Raw genomic sequence first — 20,678 nt, forward strand, 5'->3', positions numbered from 1 at the left:
AGGCGGAAGGGTGGGGACTACCAGCAGGACCAGTCTGAATTAAGTCTATGTTAAGCATACTGGCGACTTTCTAGAGAAAAACACTTCTCACAGAGCAGCTTCGAATGTTTTTTACAGGGCGCTTTTCAAGGCAAAGAATACAGAAAAACTACATCCTGTTGGCAGTTTTGCAGAGGGAAGAAAACCAGCACTTTAACAGAAGCCAAAAACATGTAGTTAGCTGGGGCATTTCGACTGAGTTTCTACAACAGGGTTGGTTACTTACCCACGGGATTTCCCCTATAGCTGCCTGCTGGGAACACACCAAGGGAATGGTGAGGGTGGAGATGGAAAGGCCAGCCAGGAGGTAAATACAGTAGTTTCAGTGTGTGCTTCTGGTGACTAATAAGGAGTGCCTGTGGAATTAAATTAATAGCTGACTTTGGAATCTGCTTAAGTTGGACCAACTAGATTACCTGATGTGGGTCTATGAGAAAAAGAGATAACAATCTTTGTCCTTGTTTGGGGAAATATGGAAGTTGGTGTAAGGGAGAAAATAGTTGAGTTTTGTAATTCAGGTGTCTCAAGCTGGAGACATCCAAAGATGGATGACATTCATTATAAGCAGCCATAGGTTGACCAAGAGAGTAGACCTAGCATAAAACAGTGAAGCGCCTGACAGTGGTGGCGCATGCCTTTAATCCCAGCACTCGGGAGGCAGGGCCAGGCGGATCTCTGTGAGTTCAAGGCCAGCCTGGTCTACAGAGCAAGATCCAGGACCGGCACCAAAACTATACAGAGAAACTCTGTCTCGAAAAAACTAAAAAACAAACAAGCAAAAAACAAAACAAAACAAAAAAACAGTGAAGCATAGGCTGAGTGTGGTGGCATAGATGCATAATCCTACTCAGGTGACTGAGGCAGGAGGATGATGAGTTCAAAGCCTGCCTAAACTACAGAGTGAGTTTAAGGCCAGAACGAGTAATTTATCAAGGCCTTGTCTCAATTGTAAAGGCTTTGCGTAGCATGGACAAAGCTCTGATTTTGATCCCTAGCATGCTTCCCTCCCCCGTAAAGATGTAGGGATCTTCCTTGGGGAATGAGGGTTTTGTCAGGCCGGTCAAGTAGCAGAAACAGAAATGACCAGCCTACATTGACTCCCCAAGCCATGGTTAGTTAGTCAGTGGATGAGCAATTGGGCTGTTCGGAAGAGCAAGGACAGCTGTGAGAAAATAACACATAGCAGAAGCAGGGGTAGAGGAAGCCTCTGAGATCTGCTCATGGTTCTGGGCAGCTGACGCTGGAAGCAAGATGACAAGGAGGGGAGGCATTAACAGGAGAGTTTGTAGATGTTCTGAAGAGTGACACCCACAAGAAGAGAGCATGTGAGCTAATGTGTCCTGGGCCAGAGCGGGTCACATATTATTTTTCCCACACTGCTTGCACCCAGAAGGCCTCTTTCCAGTGTGTACTCTTTTTATGAAGGATGCTGCTGCTGCCGCCTTTAAAGCACTTCCCACACTTTTTTTTTTTTTTTCACTCACAAGGTCTTTCTCCACCATGAACATTCCCTTACCAAACCAGGGTAGACAGTGCAGGAGGTTTCCTACACTTCCTGCACTGTTATGGCTTGCTCCAGCGTGAATCCTCTGGTACGAAGCAAGTGCATCTTTGCTGTTGAAGATTTCCCACAGTCACTGTACCTGAAAGGTTTTATTCCCGTGTTCCCCTTTGGTGCTTCTTCAGACTGAAGGCATCCTCACACTCATTACACATGAGCTGTTACTCCAGGGCTGGTTTTTGGTGACTAACTGGGGTTGAGTTTCCCTTGGGGGCATTCTTGCCCATCCTACAAATGATCAGAGTGAGTTATCAGGTGACTGATATTGAGGACCTTCTGGAAGCTTGTTCCACAGCCATTGCATTTGAAGGGCTTCTGTGTGCTGTGGGCTCCCTGTTGCTGTCCATTGGTGGGCTGAGGTAGGGAGGCTAACTTATACTCATTGATCCTGCATAGCATTTTCTTGTTGGAGGGATCCTTGGTGATGAAGGTTGGTGGTGTTTTGGGTTATCCTTCCCAGCTTCTTCACACATACAGGGCTTTTCTGATTCTCGTTTACAAGAAGTTTCCTTGTCTTCCAGTGTACATTGACAACTTGAAAGCAAAGGCCAGTCACTTCCTGGAACTGTCCTGGAGGAAGATGGTATCTTTATATACATCTCAATATGCAGGTGAGGCATATTGAGAAAGGATTCTACACAAGTGCTGTGAGGTTTCTGAGGAAAACGTGAGTAGAGGTGAGGACACAAAATAAGGTGTGGTATAATGCCAGGAAGGGCTGGGATTTCCAAGACACTCCTCTTCTAAGGGTTTCAACAGAGCTTGGACTGCTGGTGACATCTCAACACTGTGTAGGGCAGTCTGCTTTCAGCAAAAACCTGACTGAAAAATAGTAGCCAATGTTCAAGTATTAGTTAAACGTTAGTTGATGTTCAAATACTATTTTTTTTAAAGATTTACTTATTATGTGTAGTGTTCTGCCTGCATGTATGCCTGCAGGCCAGAAGAGGGCACCAGATCTCATTACGGATGGTTATGAGCCACCTTGTGGTTGCTGAGATTGAACTCAGGACCTCTGGGAGAGCAGGCAGTGCTCTTAAGCTCTGAGTCATCTCTCCAGTCCTCAAATATCATATTTTAATGATTTTATTTTTAATTTATGTGCATTGGTGTTTTGTCTGTGTGAATGTATCAGATCCCCTGGAACAGGAGTTCAGACAGTTGTGAGCTGTCATCATAGAGGTGCTGGGAATTGAACATTATTTAATGGGGCTGGAGAGATAGCCCAATGACTAGGAGCACTGGCTGCTCTTTCAGAGGACTCGAGTTCTGTTCCTAGTGCTCAGGTCAAATGATTCACAGCCATCTGTAATTCCCAGCTCCAGGAGAACTGATGCACTCTTTTGGCCTTTGTAGGCACTACATGGATGTGGTACATAGACATACATGCAGGTAGAACACCTACACAATACAAACAAAAAACCTCATGTCCTTAGCAACAAAAACAACAGCATATACGCAATAAATAATTAAAATTTTTTAGCCAGGCGGTGGTGGCACACGCCTTTAATCCCAGCACTGGGAGGCAGAGGCAGGCGGATCTCTGTGAGTTCAAGGCCAGCCTGGTCTACAGAGTGAGTTCCAGGACAGGCTCCAAAGCTACACAGAGAAACCCTGTCTTGAAAAACAAAACAACGGGCTGGAGAGATGGCTCAGAGGTTAAGAGCACCGATTGCTCTTCAAGAGGTCCTGAGTTTAATTCCCAGCACCCACGTGGTGGCTCACAACCATCTGTAATGAGATCTGGAAAAACAAAACAACAACAAAAACAACAAAAAAAACCCAAAAAACAAACAAACAAACAAAAAAACTAGAAAATTGGTAAACTCATACATCCAGAAAATTTAAAACACTTAAAAAGGGTTTTTATTATTCTGTGGGTATGGATGTCTTGCCTGCATGTATGTGTACTATTTGAGTGCCTGGTGCTCCAAGAGGGGATGGGATCTCCTGGAACTGGAGGTATAGACTCTTATGAGCAGTCATGTGGGTGCTGGGAACTGAACTTAGGGCTTCTGAAAGAGCAGCCAGTGACTTTAAACACAGAGATGTCTCTGCAGCCCCTAAACAAACTCTTCTAGATAACCAGCCAAAGGGGGAAAAATCAGGGCCAGATAAAGCTGAAATGATAGAGTGTTTGCCTAGTATGTGAAAAAACCTAAGTTCACCCAGGAACCACATAAACTGGCTACAAACTGCTGTAAGGCCAGCACTTAGGATGTTTAGGCAGGAGGATCAGAAACTGAAGGTCATCCTTGGCTACATATTGAATTTGAGGCTAGCATGGGCTACATGAGACTTTGTCTCAAAAAAAAATCACATGAAAGCACTCTGAGATTAATAGCAACACACTAGTAAAAGCTATGCTTAAAGGGAAAAATTACTGCTCTAAACACATTTTAAAAGATCTCAGCTGGGCGGTGGTGGTGCATGCCTTTAATCCCAGCACTCGGGAGGCAGAGCCAGACGGATCTCTGTGAGTTCGAGGTCAGCCTGGGCTACCAAGGGAGTCCCAGGAAAGGCACAAAGCTACACAGAGAAACCCTGTCTCAAAAAACAAAACAAAACAAAATAAACAAACAAACAAAAAGATCTCAAACCAATAACCTAACTTCACACTTCAAAGAAGAAGACAAACAATAAACCAAAGCTGCAGAAGGAAGGAAATAGTCAAAACTGGAGCAGAATGAAATGGGGATGAGAATAATAAAATCAAACAAACCCAAAACAGGATTGTCTGAAAAGAGAAAGTGACCAACCTTAACCTAGGCTGACAAGAGACTAGACTCAACGGGAGTTGTTTCAGCTGGACAAACCCAAAGCTGGGTCACCACAAAAGCTGCAGCAGAGGAGGAAAACTGGATACCATTCCAATACGACAGCATGAGCTGGTTGAGATTCAAAAAAAAGGACTCCAACCCTGGTCCTAAGTATCTGCTAGAGGAGCTCACAGGGTACTAAAGTGGAACCCTTTTTTACCTAGGTGCAGTCTATGAAGGCAAAACAGACTCCATGTTAGAGGAGGGCCACCATCTCAGACCACCTGCTGTATGTATTCAGTTCCAGGAAGGACCTCAGGAATGTGCCATGACAACTCAAACAGATACAGAGCAGTATCCTCCTGCAGACATTCTGTCTGCGGCTTATGGCCCTTGAGGATATCTAGATAATCCTGCTGAGCAGCCCAGATAATCATGCTCAGCAAGTTGTAGTTCCCCACCAAAAAGTCTAATCCAATAGTTTCAAATATAGTTTCGAGCAGAAAGTCTAGACCAATAGTTTCAAAAAATCACCTTGCCCCATATCCCTTCTAACCAATCCCAATTTGCCAAAGCATATAATTCCCAGCTTATGATTTTTCCCTATACAAACTTTTATCTGGTCTACAGAGCGAGATCCAGGACAGGCACCAAAACTACACGGAGAAACCCTGTCTCGAAAAACCAAAAAAAAAAAAAAAAAAAAAAAAAAAAGACCCTTATGTGCTTGCATCAGAAATCGGCTCCTTGGTGGTCTCTGGGGGTTTCTCAAAATGGGCACAACACGGTCATATTGACACATTGAGGTGAAATAGCATGAAGTTCCCAAGAGGATTTAGAGATTCAGCTGGGTGTCACATTCAGTTTCAGGTTTTTTTGTTTTGTTTTGTTTTTATTTCCGAGACAGGGTTTCTCTGTGTAACAGTCCTGGCTGTCCTGGAACTCACTCTGTAGACCAGGCTGGCCTCAAACTCACAGAGATCCACCTGCCTCTGCTTCCCAAGTGCTGGGATTAAAGGCATGCGCCACCATCGCCTGGCTTCAGTTACTTTCAGGGTTTTGGGTAACAAACACCTTAACCAAAGCCCCAGGAATGCTGGTGGGTGCCTTTAATCTCAGCACTCAGGCAGGAGAATCTCTCTGAGTTTGGGGCCAGCTTGGTTTACAAAATGAGTTCCAGGCCAACCAAGGCTACATTGTGAGATCTTGTCTCACAAAAACAATAAACTGCTTCTATGTATCAAAAGAGCCTTGGTGTCCCATGTCTCTGAAAGCCTGCAACACTATCTCAAAACACAAAGTGGAAGGCTCCTGAGCAACTGTCTTCACACCTCCAGAGGCCTGTGTACCTGCCTACCAACATCCCCTACACAAATATACATATAAATAAAAATAAAATACTTAGAAATAGATTCAGCTTTGCATACTGAAAATATAAGGTGGCTGAAAAGAAAGTACTAAATAAGTGAAAAGATGGCAACTTTTCATGAGTACTGATCTGAAAGACTTAAAATGGCAATATGCCCCCAGATTACCTAGTGATTCAAATTCAGGACTCAAGCCTGTTCTAAACAGGACATTGTAAAATTTCTCCTGGAGGTAGGAGGGGCCGTGTTTCTGGCACATTCACAGGGCCAGGGAGAAACAGAGCTGAGGGGGATTCAGAGGCTAACCTGGGATACAACTAGGTTGTTCCGATAGTCCCTGGGGAAGCAGGTGTTTACCCAGCTCACAAGGCTGTTCAAATGACAGGCGGTCCAGTCTCAGCACCTATAACACCCTCAACAGACAAGCGAAGACATCCATGGAAAAGTGGTCTGAGGTGGTCTGGGACCTGGAGGACAGAGAGGGACTTACCCAGAGAAACATGTAACGCCCTCCAGCGTCACCTCCTCTGGGCCACATTAAGGAGTTCTCATTCCTCTAGGAAGAAATATATGGCCACATCTTCAAACCTCACCAGGCTCTTCAATGATGAAGTCAGCTGAGATGAGGTAAAGGGTGGGCAGAAGAAAAACAAACAAACAAAAAACAAAAAAAAAAAAACCAAAAAAATCTCGACATGGACAAAGGGACACATCAAGCCTTGACCTGTGTGTCTCAGGGACCTGTCTTATCTCCTACTGACATTATCCTGCCTGACAGGCCCCGGGCCTTTCCCACCACACATACTCTCATACTTCCCCTAAGACCCTGGACCTCAGAGGAACACTAGGCCTTTGTCGTTGATGTCTGCAGTGTAACCACATTTCATCTAGTATGTAGCAGCAAGCCGGTGACCAGATAAACGTCACCTGTGTGCAGGGCCCAGCACTCGGTGTCCACCCTATCGGTGACACATTCCCTTGGAGTTCCAGAAACCTCACCTCTCAGACACAAACCTTACCCTTACCCCCCAAATAGCTGATTCTAGAATTCTCCCAGCAAACTGTGTTGGGCCTCTAGCAAGTGACTCTACATACCCTCTACAGGACCGCCTCACTTCAACTCTTGCCTCCTTCCTGGGAGGGTTGCCCGGTAGCCATCATCTCATTCTTCCCCATGCCTCCCATAACCCTCACTCACTGTATGAAAGATCTCATTCTTTTTTTTTTTGGTTTTTCGAGACAGGGTTTCTCTGTGTAGCTTTGCGCCTATTCCTGGAACTCACTCTGTAGCCCAGGCTGGCCTCGAACTCACAGAGATCTGCCTGCCTCTGCCTCCTGAGTGCTGGGAATAAAGGCGTGCGCCATCACTGTCCGGCTGAAAGCTCTCATTCTAGAGACCCCTTGGCCACCTTCCAAAACCTCTGCTTTAGCACCTCCTGACCCCTGACCTGAGTAGTCCTTTTAGTCCTCCTAGGATACCCTCCTATCAGGGGAGGTCCTTGTAATCGGAGAGCAGGGCGAGTTGATTTGGACCAGGCCAGAAGTCTTGGTGTCTGCTGCATATTATGACGTAACTTTCGTGCCCCCCCCCCTTTGTGTGTGCTTGGTGGTTGCCAAGGCAACTGAGGAAGCTGAGCACGGACTACATTTCTCACAAGCCACCTTACTCCCTCCACCCACGCGAAAGCAGGAGACTGGGGAACTGAACCGATACTTACCTGCGCCCTGACCGATGTGTAGATCCCTACAGACCCCGGTATCCCGACAGACTTCCGAAGCCTCTGCTGCCCGGAGAATCATCTCTCTTGGCGTTTTGTTGATCATCTGGCATACGGAGTGAGACCTGTGACTCAGAAAAGCTATAGGACTGGAAGTTTAGGTGTGAAAGAAGTGTTTAACAAGTGCAAGGTCCTAGTGATTAGGGCCTAGTCAATCCCCAGCACACACAGCAAAGTGAGCTGTCGAGGCCCAATGTGGTGGAGCACACCACCCTGGAGCCAGGGGCAGGAGGATCAAGAGTTACACACTCCTTTACACAGTTAAATATTTGCTGTGGGCCGCAGGAATATACCATAAGAACTCAGCTGGTTATGGCAAAGTCACTACCTGGAGGGATCAAGGATTTCCTCCAGAGGAAGCCAAATTCCAAGGAGCTTTTGGTGTTACTTGGCTTGTTATATATCAGCTGTCTTCTCTTACGAAAATCATGTGTGCCTTCATAGTTTTCCCAATTGACTTTTCCCTAAGAAAGGCTGACAGTGTGGACTGATCACACTCTCTGCACATACACATTCCAAGTATTTGGAGAACAGCCTCAGGAAAGGCCTTCTCTGGAATCAGATATCTCCCTTGGCCACTTTCAACGACTAGCAGTAATAACAGTCCACATGAAAGTCTCCTGATTTAAGGTAAATTCCACAAAGAGACACCGCCTAGGTCAGGTGGATGTTAAGTAATAGCTTTACACAATTTAGCTCGGACCCTCCTTTCTTACAGCCTTATAAACTTTATAGACCTCTAACTCCTTATCTAACCACTTCTAGGAATATTTAGATAACCTGTGTGCTAATAGCTATGCTCAGCCAGAACCCCAGTTCAAACCTCCCTGTAATTATCATCATTGACAGCATCAGGCCAGGTCCATCCCCAGTTGGAGGGAAGCACCTTATCAGAGATACCTCTGTACTCTCTAAGAACAGACTTAAGCATCCAGACTACCTGTTTGAGAAGGCCTGGCGGATGTGCCAATTAAGCTTAACTTCCTCCTTTCCCAAATCTTACCTCTAGTTCCAGATCTCCCTTTAACTATCACCAGAGGCATCTAGCTGTACACAGGTTGCTTAGCTACTGAGCACACTTTTCCCCACCCTGCAGAAAAACGGCAGATAGCTTGGACAGATAGGAGCCACAGGAAAAAAGAAGGCAGTTTTATTTTCTCCCGTTGACTAGCAACTTAGAGATTCTTAACATTTTCTACTAATTGCGTTTAAGATGATAGTTGAGCACATAAGATCCCTCTTCTTAGATATTACCTGAATTTAGCCTTTAGTTAATTCATTTTCCCATTAGTCACTTCCCTTTTGGGTTGCAAATGATAATTAACATTTACTGCCCCTCTATGTGATTCTTATCATCCCTCCATTTGACCCTGGAGTCCTGGCTTTGCACTGCCAAGGGATTACTGCTTATAAGTGTATATATACCGGGACTCCCAGGGTACGGGAGGAAGAAGAAGATTTGGAAGAATAAATGACTAGACTAAGAGCTCTGTGTGCTGAGATTCTATTTCCCGAAAATAGTCCTCACCGTTCACAGTTTCTCTCCTGAGCCCCTGGGATGTATAATATTAAGGCTGGTCACTCAAATATTATACAAGACCTGCATACACACACACACACACACACACACACACACACACACACACACACACGAGTGTGTGCAATACACAAATGTAAATTTTCAGAGTGAGTGTTGTCACCTTGGTCGCTTCCTATAAAATACAAGGCATTGGTTATTGTTTGGGGTCCACCTTCTAGGGGTATCCATGTCCTGAATATTTTGTCTGTAAAGTACAACATTTTCCTTTATGTACAGTTCAGTCTCCCCCACTGGGGTCTGTTGTGGGATGAGCTGGCTGTTCCTGAGAAGACTGGTAACTCACTCCTTCATTCCATCATTTCCATTCTAATAACATGAACCCATAATCAGTCATGAGAGACACGCCAGAGGAGACCGGGACCTGGTGACTGTTCCCAGGATGGGCTGTTCTCATACCTGCTGTGTGACTTTATCCTCATGCCTGGTGCATGGCCTGTCCTCATGCTTGCTGAATGGCCTGCCATACCTGGTATATAGCACTGTCCTTATCCCTAGAGAATGGCTTTGTCCCCATACCTGTTGCATACCCTGTGACTTCTCAGGTCTTGGTTAGCTCTCCATTAGTTTTCCCTATTTTCTTGACAGCTGCCCTCAACTGTTCCTCAACTGTTCTGTTCTCTGTTCTTAGCTCAAACTCACAGAGAACTGCCTGCTTCTGCCTCCCGAGTGCTGGGATTAAAGGCATGCGCCACCACTGTCTGGCTTCATCTAGTTTTCTTATACATCTCAATACCATCTGCCTAGGGATGGTACCACTCACAGTGGGCTGGGAACTCTCTCTCTCTATATATATTTTTTGAGACAGGGTTTCTCCATGTAATTTTGGTACCTGTTCTGGATCTCGCTCTGTAGACCAGGCTGGCCTCGAACTCAGAGATCCGCCTGGCTCTGCCTCCCAAGTGCTGGGATTAAAGGTGTGATCCCCCACCGCCCAGCTGGGCTGGGAACTCTTACATCAATTAGTAACAACAACAACAACAACAACAACAACAACAACAACAAAATATCACCATGAACATGAGCACAGGCAATACTTCAGTTGAGCTGAGGTTCCTTCTTTCCATATGTGGCAAGTTGAACTAGTAACTCATCACGGAAGCCGGGTGGATCTCTGTGAGTTTGAGGCCAGCCTGGTCTACAGAGCGAGATCCAGGACAGGCACCCAAAACTACACAGAGAAACCCTGTCTCAAACAAAACAAAACAGAACAAAACAAAAAATCATCATGGCCTGGGTCTGATTGTCTCACCACAAGATGTCAAGTGACCATCGTGAAGGTGTTATCTGACCCACATACCCATGGGCCAGCTAGCTGTGGGCAGCAATCTAACATGATGTGAGATGATATAGTTGAACTCAGATGTGACCTAGGCCATGACAGGCCACACATGAGGACTTGTGGAGAGGCTGAGGATATAGCACATCAGTAGAATGCTTGCCTATCTCCAAAGGGGCCCTGGGGTTGATCTCAGCATCACACACAGTTTATGGAGGAAAACTTAATAAAACAGAGGGGGTCCTATTTAAGCAAGCTAGGGACAGTCTGAGATTGGTGGGACGGGCTGGGCACACTGTGAGAGACCTGCCCCCCCCCCCAAGCTCTACCCTACAAAGCCTTGAGTCAATATCTGGGGTTGTGTGTGACACTGTTCAGAGGGAGACAAGGAAGGAGACACAGTCCATTTCCACACCTATTGCATTAATCACATAGGAAACTGAAAACTAAGTCCTGGTAGTCCAGCTTTGGGGTGAACAGAACGTCCTATGGGGACAAGGCAGAAGGGTTGGTAGACTGGGGACAGATGCATGGATCTTACCAAGTAAACGGATGAGCTCTGGGTTCTTGAATATCTTGTCATGGTACAAGAGACAATGGGCCATATGAAGCAGCCTCCTTTCTACCGGGGAGTAATGGCTGTCACATCTGCAAACATTGCCAGACTCTAAAATGGCAGTTTCAGCTGATGCAGTGATCAGCAAGTGGACAATGCTCACACCTAATACCAAATGCAAGCAGAGGGCCGCATCCATGATAGAAGGGTCCTGTCACATACCCTACTTAACATCTTACTTCCTTGGAGTCACAAGGCACCTCCCATACATATTTCTTAGGCCACTTTTCCCTCAGACCTCTAGGAGTGGATCTCAGAGTCTGGTTACTATTTGATGCCTCTTTTTTAAATTTAAGATGTGTGTGTGTGTGTGTGTGTGTGTGTGTGTGTGTGTGTGTGTGTACCACATGTGTATGGGTGTCTATGGAGGCCAGAAGAGGGTGTTGGACCCTCTAGAGTTGGAGTCACAGGCAGTTGTAAGCCACCCAACTTGGATGTTGGGAACCAAAGGAGTCCTCTGGAAGAGCAGCCAGTGTTCTTAACCACTGGGCCATCTCTGTAGTCAGACTGTTGCTTTTGCAGAATACTCACGTTTGGTTCTCAGTATCTATGTGGCAGTACCTGAATATATGCATACACACACACACACACACACACACACACACACACAAAAAAAAAAAAAAAAAAAAGAATCTCCAATAAATAAAGACACACTGAATCCAGGGTGCTGTCTGGAGAAAACCAGTTTCCATCATGTGGTTTCCAGGGATTGAACATGGGTCATCAGGCTTGGCATCAAGTTCCTTTACATGTTGAGACGTCTTGAAAGCCCTGGAAGAATTTCTTTGTACTCTCATGGATGTTCTCTCTGGAGTGAAGAGACATTTTTTTTCTTTTCTTTTCTTTTTTTTTAATATTTATTTTTTTAACTTTATTTTTTAATTACACTCATGATATTCATTAATTATACATGATATTAATTACATTTGTGGTATTCATTGATTACATTCACAGTATTCATTCAATAATTACATTTATAATATTCGTTAATTACATTAATTGTATTGATTTATTACATTCAAGATATTATGTCCTGATACTGCTGTCCATTTGTGGTGTTTTTCCAACACACAAAACAGAGATTTTGTACTTAGGAAATCATTGCTCTATATTCCTTTCTTCTCTGTCTTGAGATAACGTCTAATCTTTCCATCTCTATGAATTTGTATATTCTATATATTTCATGTAGTACAATTCTATAGTATTTGAGACTTTTTTTTTCTTTCTCAGGAAAAGTTTATACCACAGTTGCCAACAAGAGGACCTCAATCCTAGCCTTGGCCACATCCAGGGTTTTTATTTGGAAAAGAGTAACAAAAATATGTAGTACCCTGATCCCTTAATGAACTTAGTCTCCAGCTGCCCTAAAGATCAATTTGATAGTGTGGCCTAAGGCTCATGCCATAAATAATGTTGTCGGCATAGACTACCAGGTACATAAGACTTACTAGGCAGGATATTCCAAGGCTTAGAGATGATCTCCTGGAATCATGGGAAGGGAGGGCCAGATCTCTCTGGAATGTGCAGGGTTTGAGCAATCCAGGCCTGCTCAGTTAACCCTTTACTGCCCAGTGGCACATAGAACCCAGCTGACTTCGGTGAGCAGCTGAATCAGTGATGTAGGTGGCAGGTCACAGTAAGTCACCCAGGCTTCGAGACAGATTCTGGCACAGGTCTCACATCTGCTGCACGCCGCAGGAAAACGTAATGGAATTCAGGCACTATCACAAAAGCTACTACTTGGAAAACTCCAGGACTTCTCCAAAGGTCAAGTCATGGCTTAAGAAGTCTTGGTGATATTTTAGCTTTTGTATATATATAAGCTGGTTCCTAAAATGATTTTCTTGCATGCCTCCAAGAACTCCTAATAGTGTATTTATCTAAAATGCCTATCAAGCATCCAAGGCCATACAAAACAACACCTGTCTCCTAGGTCAGGCGGATAGCTTTATTTCTTGTGCAATTTAGGGTGAGACCCTCCTTTTTTATACAACCTTACTAATGGACCCCTAACTTCTTACCTAACCACTTCCAGGAATGTAGACTGAGAACACAGATCCCATTTTCGATATACTAACAGTCATTAGCACTCAGTTGACCTCCTCTGTTACCACTCCCATTTTCAGGTCGTAAAAGAAAGCCTGATGGTCACTGCCTGAGGAAAAGTCTTACCTACCTTTATGACCCCGTAGAATTCAAGCCTGGTGACCTTGCTCAACCAGGAGATTGTTGCTTGGGTTTATAACTGGACTCTTAAGAGACTTGGGTAGAACTTAGAGACAGAGAACGAAGAGGGATAAGGAGGATTTTAAGAGGGATAAGGAGGATTTTGACCAGAGAGAATGTGTGGACGAGATGGAAGACGAGGAAGAACCAGATGGGGAAGTACTAGCTGGATAAGAACGAGATGAGAAGGACCTAGATGAGGCAGAATTACGATAGAACTTAGAGGGAGCAGTAGATAAATATAGAGAGAAATCAGGCAAGAAAGGAGCTAGGCACGAGAACAGAACTGAAGCTGTGTACATAGGATGTTATCCCAGAGGAATTAAAGTGAATGGACTATAGACCTCGGTGTGCTGAGATTTTATTTTCCTGAAAATAGTCCTCACCATTAGTAGTTCTCTCTCCTGAGCCCCTGGGATGTATAATGTTAAGGCTGGTCCCTCTAATATTATACAAGACACATCTCTAGAGACACGTTGGGAAGATGGTAAATTAGTGTGAATCCAAGACGAGCTCCAAAAAGCCCTGTGGCTTTTTTCTGCCTTCTCTCTCCTCTTGGCTCACTGGTTTGGGAGGAAGCCAGCTGGCCCGTGGGGAGCATGCTCCAGCAGCCCTGTGTAGCGAGCCTGCATTATTATTATTGTGAAGAATAAATGCCTAGCCCCTTAGTGATGTGATGAGAAATGGGGGCTCTCTGCTGATGGTCACATGAACAGGCAGCTTGGACCAGAATCCTTGGGCTGCTGTAAAGTCTTCAGATGTCTGTTGTTCCCGGAATGCTTAACTGAAACCTCATGGAGCCAGTTAGAAGCACCAGCCGGCGAGCTCTGTGTGAGCTGATCCAGAGCATCCAACACATAGAGTGTGGGATGACAGACACTAAGCTGCTGGGCTTGGAGATGATGAGTTAGGTGGTATTAAGAGCTAATATTGGACTGCCAGATGGTGGTGGCAGATGCCTTTAATCCCAGCACTTGGGAGGCAGAGGCAGGCAGATCTCTGAGTTTGAGGCCAATCTGGTCTACAAAGTGAGTTACAGAATAGGGCTACACAGAGAAACCCTGTCTCAAAAAAAAAAAAAAAAAACAAAAAACAAACAAACAAAATAAAAGAGCTAATATTGGGTCAGGCCTGGTGGTGCATGCCTTTAATGCGAGCACTTAGGAGGCAGAGGCAGGAGGATGTCTAAGTTTTAGATTCAGATATCTCACCAACCTGCTCTGAACTCTCAACTGCATTTGAATTTAACCGCATTGAAATTCACTCATGGTTTGGTCGGTCACTTTGTCTCAAAATGTGTTAGAATGTATTCATAATTATTGACTCCACGTTCAAACATAAACTACTCCGCGGGTACCAGCCCTCCACCACGTGGACCCGAGAAGGCTGAACAAGCACATGATGACTTAGCGTTTTGCCCTGTTGTTCACCTCTGCTTCTTCTGGGGTCTGGAAACCTCAGACCCCTCAAATCCAGGGACCAGCCATCGGGTGGCTCCGGGTCGTCATGGCAACGGTGCTCTCAGGTTCCTGATTGGTCATCGGGTTTAGCGAGCCTGCATTATTATTATTGTGAAGAATAAATGCCTAGCCCCTTAGTGATGTCCAACATCGCCATAGCAACTCCAGTTTTTAGTTCCTAAAGGTTCACTGAGGCCCATCTTGGCCTTAACCACAAGAGGACCCACACAATTGGCAGGGGATCTTTATGACCCTCTTTGAGAAAGGCTGGAACCGTCTGGTAGAATGGAGCCCCTTTGTGTCGTCGTGTTCCCCGCCCCCCACACTTCAGGAGAAGAGAGCTGGCAACAGGGCTTGGGAAAGGTAGGCAGTAATAGGTAGGGAGGCACCAAGGTAGTAATTAGCAGATGCTGGGCAACCTCTGGGTTCTGACACCAGCCTCCTCTTGGTGGAGGAGAAAAGGCCCAGGTTCCAAGCTCTGGGATGAATAGGGGCGAAGATGCTGCAGTGGCATCTAAAAGGCAGTAGATTAGGACTGGAAAGGAAGGGTGCTCAGCGTCTACCCAGCTTTCACATTGTCCATTTGTGTAGGCTACACCAGCTCCTAAGTATGCGTGCAGATACAGCTGTTGGGAACCCTCCTTTTTTACATTTTTAAAAAGATTTTTACTTATGTATTTGATATATGAGTGATCTATCCATGTATTAGCCTGCATGCAGAAGAGGGCATCAGATCAATTTCCACAACTCGGGACTTCTGGAAGAGCAGTCACGATCAATTTCCACAACTCGGGACTTCTGGAAGAGCAGTCACTGCTCTTGACTGCTGAACCCATCTCTGAGTCAGCCCTGGGTCTCTTCCTTAAGGCAGCCTTCATGGACCACCGTCAGGCTGAGATTCTTCTCTCCTTCTCCTGTGTATTGCTAGCCAAAGACCCCTTTCTGGTCCATCCAGACCAAGCCTACTCTTGCCTACCCCCACTCACCCAGGATGGGATGGAGGAAGGGAGGGCTGAGGGGGGCCTATCTCTGAGACCCCACTCCCCACTCAGTGGGCTGAATAGTGGCTTCCAGAAACATTCACTTCCTAATCCCTGGACTATATCTTATGTGGCGGAATAGACTTTGCAGTTGTGATGAAGGATCTAAAAATGGGAGGCTGTGACTGGTGACATAGGCCTGGAACCCCAGCTGCTCAAGGCTGAGGCATGAAGGAAAGAACTCTTAAGTTCAACAAGGCCAGCCTAGAAAACACAGTGAAAAACTGTCTTAAAAACAAAAATTCAGGCTGGACAGTGGTGGCACATGTCTTTAATCCCAGCACTCGGGAGGCAGAGGCAGGCAGATCTCTGAGTTTGAGGCCAGCCTGGTCTACAGAAGTGAGTTCCAGGACAGCCAGAGTTACACAGAGAAACCCTGTCTCAAAAAAACAAAACAAAAACAAACAATAAAATAAAAATTCAGCCAGATGGTGGTAGTGTATGCTTTTAACTCCAATACTGGGGAAGCAGAGGCAGGTGGATCTCTAAGTTCTAGGCCAGCCTGGGCTACAGAGTGAGTTCTAGGACAGCCAAAGCTACACAGAGAAACCATGTCTCTTAAAAGAAAAAAAATTCAGGGGCTGGAAAAATGTCTCAGTGGTTAAGAACTTGTGTTGTTCTTGCAGAGGACCCAAGTTCCATTACTAGCACCCACATCAGGCACCTCACAACTGCCCAGAACTCCAGCTTCAGGGAGCTGAATTTTCTTACCTCCTTGGGTGTATACACAGCATACACAGACACGTATACATACACATAAATAAATAATAACAATTTAAAAAAATTCAGGCCAGGTGGTGGTGCATGCCTTTAATCCCAGCACTTGGGAGGCAGAGACATGTGGATTTCTGTGAGTTTGAAGCCAGCATGGTCTACAGAATGAGTTCTAGGACAGCTGGGTCTACACAGAGAAACCATCTTGAAAAACTAAATAATAATAATAAATAAAATAAATATTTAAAAATGACTGTACGTGTAAATCAGTGGTGGAGTATAATCATGAGGTCTTGGGTTCAATTCTCAGCAACACACACACACACACACACACACACACACACACACACACACACTCCTTGAGTTGGTTAATTGTCTTGGATTATCTGGCTAAGTGGGTCCAGTGTGCTCCTAATATTTTTATAAGTGAAAAAAGAGAGCTGGAGGGTCTAGGAAATTTGGAGATGTGTTGCTGGCCTGGAGGAAACCACAAGTCAAGGAAGGCAGTTCTAATAGCTGCACATTTAAGGAAATAGATTCCCCCAGAGTCTTCAGAAGGACCTGGGACTGTTGGCTACCCAAGTTTATTGAATGATTATTGATTTTTATTTTGTGACAGGATCTCACATAACCAGGCTGGCCTCAAACTCACTATGTTGCTAAGGGTGTCCTTGAACTATATTGGTCTTCCTGCCTCCACCTCCCAGGTGCTGAGATTACATTTCTGTGCCACCACACCTAGTGAGGCCCCTCAGTTTTAGCCCCATGATAGGATCTTAGGCTTCTGGACTGCAGAACTGTGAGGTAATGTGTGTGGTTCTACAACATGGTATCAGGGGTAAGTTTTTACAGGAGCCAGAGACAACTAAAACAGAACTCCCACTCTGTTCCCACTGGGCCAGCCTGTGAAGCTGGGCAGTGGTACCCAGTGATCCAGTGCATTGATCCCAGTCTCTGTGGGTGACGCTGGCACCCGGGCATGACCCAAGAACTGGTCTGTGAAGACACACCCTTGGCTTCCCAAATGTTCTTCCTCTGGCTTCCTACCTCGTGGCAGCAGCTGAGTTGTTCCCACAGGCATGCCAAGGCCCCCTGGTAGCTGGGAACTTGCAAGCCTAGGGTGCCCATGGGCATTCCCAGGCTGCCTCTCGGTCATCTCTGATGCTGTCACGCCCCGACAACCATTCTGTACCAGTTGATGCCTGGTGATGAGGACACACACATAAATAAACCACACAGAGGCCTCCAGATATGTAGAAGTCACATTTCATTCTGGAAAATGCTGCCCACCCTTAACACACATCATCTCATGCCAAGTGAGGTAAGCCAGGACACGGCGTTTCAGAGGTCTGTGGTCAGCCTATGCAGAGAATAGCTCCTCCTGCTCTGTGTCTAAGCAAAAAAAAGGCTTTTGGAAGGAAGACAGGAGCCACCTTCCACAGAGGTGGACGCTGGAAAGGCTTCAACTTCAGCAGGGGCATAGAGGGAAGGCTGGGCAGAGCTGATGGAGCCCCGGAGAAGGGGAGAAAGGAGGATAATGGGATTAAAGCGGACACAGGACCAGCATCTCTCATGTTAGCTATGGAGGGCCATGCCTTCCTTCCCTGTTGAATGATTCTGAGCCACAGGGAGGCCTTAACTCCAAGCCGTGATGACCAGAACTGTTCCGCAAGGTACTGAGTAGGTCCTAGAAACCAAAGTCTGGAGGAGACATCAAACTCCCAGACCAGCTTGGGATATACTTCCTAAATGAGAACCAATTTTCAGAAGTCAGGGCCCCCCCCACTCCTAGCCAGGCCACCCCTGGCCCCCTAGTCAGAGTCCTTGTCAGGTGAGCTGGTGCTGAAATTTACAGACTAGCTGTGGGCGCAAGACACGTAATCAGAATAGTAACATCAGTTTTGCACTCCAAAGATAGGGGCCCCAGCCCCACTGTGGTGAGTCCAAAGGACCAGTGGATCAGAGTGGATCAGAGCCTTCATCCCCAGAGCTGACCAGGAATGTCTCCCTTAGGAGGCTGTGGTGATGATGATTTGAAGTGCATCCCATCAAGATCAAAGCTAAGGCACCCTGACACAGTCCTGTATAGATGTCACAGGGGGAGAGGCCAGCTGGACTTCCACAGAGACGAGAATCAGGGGTACCCCAACTAGACCTACACAAGGATATGGTTCAGAAGCAATCATCAGTAGGACCCTTACAACGGTCTTCCAATAAATCAAAAAAAAAAAAAAAATCGTGCGTGGCCTGGTACCTTCAGTTAGATGGTCATGGGAATCAGACATTCTCATGGGATGATTACAGTGGTTTGAGAGAGTTCGTGCCTTTTCAGTCCCCAGTCTGGAGAGATGCATTCTGTTAATGCCCTCCAGGATAACACAGAAATCCTCAGGCCAGGAGACAGGGCTTATAGCATTGAGGCATTTCATTGCTGTAGTTACAACCTTTTCCCAGCATCCTGTGCCTGCAGGTTCCAGCCAAGGTCAGTCTCTGCCTTAGGTGTTTGATCCGGGAGTGTATCCAGGGTCCCTGGGTCCTTGGTAGCCTCCTCAAGCTCTGGCGTGTCCTTGGTAGCCTCTGGCAGGGTACTTTCCAGGTCCAGCTCAGGCTTTGTGGGGCGCGGCATCCAGGTGTGGGTCCAGGGTGCTATTGGTGTGGGCCGCGGCGGTTGCCAGAAGCTAGGATCGGGGGCCAGAGCTACGACCTGAGGCCGCCCAAGGCCGGAGGTCGTGACGTGAGGGATGAGGAAGAAGATGTAGACGCCAGAGACAACGAGGCCCGCGGCCACCAGCACGGCCAGAGCCACAGCCGCGTTGAAGGCCCATGTAGGGCTGCTCATGGACAGGCGACGCGACAGCGGGCGGCCGAGGCGCAGCGGGGGTGGAGGCGGCGGGGCACGCGCTGTGCGGCTCTTGCGTGGTCCCGGAGACGGCGGCGGCGGCCGCAGGTACAGGAGCCCTCGACGGCGGTCGAACCGCACGGAGCCCTGGCGCGGGGGTGCCACGCGCGCGTCGCGAGGCAGCAGGCTTGGCTGCGTGGGTAGAGCGGGAAGCCCCCGGCGCGGGGCCAAGCGTGTGGGCGCACGGCACATGGGGCAAGCCACTGCGTCACCGCCCCCCGCCGTAGCCAGGGATAGGCGGGCCAGGCACTCGAGACAGAAGACGTGGCCGCAGTCCAGGCGTTTTGGTAGCTTGAAAACGCCGTCGAAGGGTGACACGCAGATAAGGCATTCCATAGGGGATGCAGGGGGCAGGATGGGGCTGTCGCCCGGGTTGCCATCGCCCTCTTCCTCTTCTGCGTCCTCGTTTTCGCCTCTGCTAGGGGATGTGGGTGCAGAGAGGGTACCTGGGGAGCCCGGGCTTGAGCCCTGGGAGGCTCGGTGGCGGCGGAACCAGTGAAGCCGAGGACAGGGCATTCAGATTGTACCTACGAAGAGAAGGGCTCAAGTAGGGATCTGGAGGTTGTGGCAGGTTGGTAAGATTTCAGAGGGGAGCAGGGAGAACAAAGTTATGCAGAGTGGGTCCAAGGAGGCAGAGATGAGTCCTTAGCTGGACTCTCAGTCCCCAAAGTCGAGATAAACTAGGTAACAGACTGAGGATCCATCTTCTTAGGGGAGATGCAAGAGGGAAGACGCACACCAAACCAAGTCAGAGTAGCGCCACAGGAAAAAGAGCAGTAGTAGACTCCAGGGCGGTGGTTCTCAATCTGTAGGTCGCATCCTATTAACAAAGGTTGCCAACGACCACAGCAAAAGATGTCTACATATTACAAGTCATAACAGTAGTCAAATTAGTTATGAAGTAGCAAAAAAAAAAAAAATAATTTATGGTTGGGGGCCACCACCACGAGGAGCTGTCCCTACAGGGTCGCAACATTAAGGTTGAGAACCTGTCGCTTGTCCACCAGATTCTGGAACAAGAGGTACCGAATAGCTGAGAAGCAAAGTAGGAAACCCAGGGTGTAAGATCTAACACCAGACAGAAATGACTAGCCAAGTTTACAGGACACCTTACCTGTTGATGCTGGTTCAGATGAGTATCCTGGTGAGTCTCTCCTGTTCTGACCCCAATTTCTGGCTTGTCTGCCACTAGGCTGTCAAGTGCCCCTCCCTGGAGGGCACCTGACCTTGGGCCAGCCCTCTCCAGGTTCCCATGTACCTGTCAAACCCGTCTGGCTGCTTACCCCGCCCCCAGGCCCCTCCTACTAGCACGAACACCAAGTCTGATCTATAATGGATGCAAG

At 46.9% G+C, this 20,678-nt stretch overlaps 1 protein-coding gene across 1 annotated transcript; it reads right to left on the reverse strand.

Moving 5' to 3' along the window:
- Positions 1 to 18,272: 18,272 nt before the first annotated feature.
- Rnf225 (ring finger protein 225) lies at positions 18,273 to 19,851 on the reverse strand. The gene has a single exon (XM_059245200.1). The coding sequence runs from the start codon at positions 19,849 to 19,851 to the stop codon at positions 18,874 to 18,876; it is 978 nt and encodes a 325-aa protein (XP_059101183.1). The 3' UTR covers positions 18,273 to 18,873.
- Positions 19,852 to 20,678: the final 827 nt, after the last annotated feature.

Source organism: Peromyscus eremicus, chromosome 1 (assembly GCF_949786415.1).
Source record: "Peromyscus eremicus chromosome 1, PerEre_H2_v1, whole genome shotgun sequence".
NCBI classification, from domain to species: domain Eukaryota; kingdom Metazoa; phylum Chordata; class Mammalia; order Rodentia; family Cricetidae; genus Peromyscus; species Peromyscus eremicus.